This window comes from Cryptomeria japonica, chromosome 3 (assembly GCF_030272615.1).
Source record: "Cryptomeria japonica chromosome 3, Sugi_1.0, whole genome shotgun sequence".
NCBI classification, from domain to species: Eukaryota; Viridiplantae; Streptophyta; class Pinopsida; order Cupressales; family Cupressaceae; genus Cryptomeria; species Cryptomeria japonica.
Window position 1 is genome coordinate 271,573,727 of NC_081407.1, and position 3,307 is coordinate 271,577,033.

Consider the following 3,307-nt stretch of genomic DNA (forward strand, 5'->3'; position numbering starts at 1 on the left):
TCCGAGTTCAAGGATATTGCTCAACATATACAGGAGAAAATAGTAATTGTCCATCCAAATCCATTCTCTCCCAATGCACTCGACAAAACATCACACTCTTCTCAACACCCTAAAAGAGATCCTTGCACAAACCGACACATACCCAAAACAAAACAAAAAATAATGACAAGATTGAACATTTCAGTTCACAAGAAAATGGAATCCATGTTCTGATACCATCTTTTAAAAAATGTAGTAGAGCATAGTAAATCAGAAAACCAGAAATAACAGAATTACAAATATAAACATGTATTTATTTTATAAGCGATACAATTCAGAATTTGTACAGTAAATTGAAGGAATCACAAACATTTTAAAGATGAACTAACTCAATGAATTCCTCAATTCTCTAGAACTCATTTATCCTGTTTTATCTATGCCACATATATTACAACTGTTGAGGGGAAACTCCTTGTTTGCACAAGCCTAACAGTCGGAAAAGATCTAATACTTTGTTTGACCAAAAGATCAGATATGCATAAGTTAAGTTCAACAATCCTGTTTTATCCATGCCATATTTACTAACAACTGCTGATGGGGAAACTCCTTGTTTCACAAGTCTTACAATTAGAAAAGATCTAGTACTTTGGTTGCCCAAAAGATCAGATGTGCATCAAATAGATATAGTGCAAAGTAGGAAGAATCACCTTGAAATATCATGATTTGGATTTTCAAAGATCTCATCAAATTTATCTAAATGGGCCTCCAATGCATTTGAGAGCCTGTACACTATTTCTGAAAGGCTTGGTCTTGCTCCAGGATCTTTGTCCACACAGGCTTTGGCAATATCTGCAAGGCAAAGAACAGTGTCGTTAGGATAAACACCATGGAGATCTGGATCAACCCACTTTCTCAGTTTCACTTCTCTGTCTTCCCCTTCCATGAGGGGCTTAATTTGGGTCCAAAGCAGGTCTGCATTTCCTCCTAATGGAACTCCCCACTCATGAACTATGGCTTTCTTTCCAGAAATCAGCTCCAGCAACACAACTCCAAATGCAAACACATCAAGCTTTGGGGTCACTACTCCATTTGCTAGGTATTCTGGAGCCATGTATCCTGGTGTGCCTTCTATGTGCCTTGTGCACACATTTATCCCTGATTTGGCCATGGCGAAATTAGCAATTTTAGCCCTAAACTTGCTATCCAGGAGAATATTTCTACTGTTAACATCCTTGTGCACAACAGTAGGTGTTGTGTGTTCATGAATGTATTGAAGCCCATCAGCCACATCCAAGGCAATTTGCAATCTGGTCTTCCAAGAGCTCAGATCAGAAGTAGCAATTTTGTTCTGAATAGATTCAGGATCATGAAGCCAGGCATTGAGAGTACCATTGTCAGCATACTCATAAACCAAGTAAGATTTGCCCTCTGAACCGATACAAAATCCTTCTAGCTTCACCAAATTACTGTGATTGACCTTCTGCAAAATCTTCAACTCTTGGGAAATATCCCCCTTCATCTGCTTTATGGCATAATTCTTACCATTTATGGTACCCTTGTAAACAGAGCCCTGAATATGACACAAAGGGCTAAAATTTTGTGTTGCTTTCTCTAAACTTTCAATAGAATAGTTGCAAGGTTTATCGATGCTACTAATAACACTGGCTAAAAGTTTCTCCTGTTGGCTGGTTTTAACTGCAAGAGACTCTGCTTTCAAATTTGAAGGGCTATTGAGTTCTTCAGTAGTCTTCAAATTTGAAGGGCTATTGGGTTCTTCAGTAATCTTATTTCCTGATTTATGTAAGAGTGCCCTGTTTCTGACAACCCAAATAACCCATAAAGCCAAAGCCAAAAGCACAACAGCCCCACCCAAAGATCCCCCTATAACAATACCCCTCAGGCGACTCAAACCATGAGAACCATTATTTGTACCTAAAGATGAAGATGGCACAGATGGAGGAGGCGGAGCTAATATGGGTTTTTCAGAAACAGGAACCAAGATTGTAGTATTAGGAAATATGGTTGAACTTGAAGATATACCATTCTGAGAACTCAAATCCTCCAGATTTGCACAAAATTTCTGGCTGATAGATTTCAGGGTATCTGCCTCCTGCACCACATATGTTATCTGCATTTTGATCCCTTTACTAATTTGGGCTTGGGATGGGCATTGGCACCTGATTGGGAAAGTTACAGGAGTACCAATAGGGATAAGTGTTGGTATCAAGCTAGGATTAGCAACTTCTACAGCCTGATATGTTGTCAAATACTGAAACTTGAATCTTGAGACCAGAAAAATTGTATCTTGAGGCTTAAACTCGTAGGTGATGTTGGCCTGGGAGTAATTTGCCATGCACCCACATATGACAGGAATAAGTAAAGGTTGCCCCTCAACTAGTGAAGTGGTATCATAAGACAAATTATTGGCTTTTGCTACGATTAACCTGCTCAGATAAAACAAGTCACTGATGTTCACAAGATCAAGGTAATTAGGAGCATCGGCTTTGAAAAAAACATATGTATTGCATGGTGATGGGCCATCAGAGCAGCTGTAGCCTGTAATATTGGATTCCAGAGATTGGCCTTGGATTTTAACTGCAACAAAAAGGAGCAGGAAACAGAGGAACAATGGTTTCCAAGTGGCGCTAAACATGGTGATGAAGGAATTAAAACTCCAGGGAATCACAGTGTGATCCGTCCATGAGCTATCTATCCCCCTCCTGATGATAGATCAGGCGTGTGATCCGCAATAACAATAACTAATATGAATTGTAACAGGAAATCATCAAAACGAAGTGGGTATATGTGATAACGCGTTAAAGCTGCAAACAAATTAAATTTAGGAAATGGGTGCGTAGTATTATGCATCACCATGCGGGTGGAATTCGAATTTTTTTGTATTAGAAACAAAATATTCCATAGGCATATCGGACACGGGCTGCAATTTCTTGAAAGGATCGGTGATTAACAGAGTCTTTGTCCTCATTCACAAAAGTCGGGTGCTTGGCGGATAATCTGAAATTTAGTAATGGGATAAATAAATTACTCGGATTTTTGTTGTTCTTGTTGTTTTCCTGGCTCGAAATTTTGACAGGAATTCCAATATAAAAATTGGCGTGGGTATATGTACTTTTACAAACGGGGATTCTTTGCGGTCGTTTATTTAGTTTTGCTGTTTAATTTCTAGTAGATAAATGGTCTTATATATTATTAATTAAGCATAAGGATAACGTGGATTTTTTTTATAATAGGGGAAAGGATCTAGTAGTTGTGCACCTTAACTTTGCGCTTCTCAAAATCCTATTTGGAAATTTCAAATCACTCTGAT

The 3,307-nt window shown here is 38.5% G+C and overlaps 1 protein-coding gene across 1 annotated transcript; it reads right to left on the reverse strand.

Moving 5' to 3' along the window:
- Positions 1–320: 320 nt before the first annotated feature.
- On the reverse strand, positions 321–2,972 carry LOC131052724 (serine/threonine receptor-like kinase NFP). The gene has a single exon (XM_057987311.2). The coding sequence runs from the start codon at positions 2,630–2,632 to the stop codon at positions 683–685; it is 1,950 nt and encodes a 649-aa protein (XP_057843294.2). The 5' UTR covers positions 2,633–2,972; the 3' UTR covers positions 321–682.
- Between the last annotated feature and the right edge of the window lie 335 nt (positions 2,973–3,307).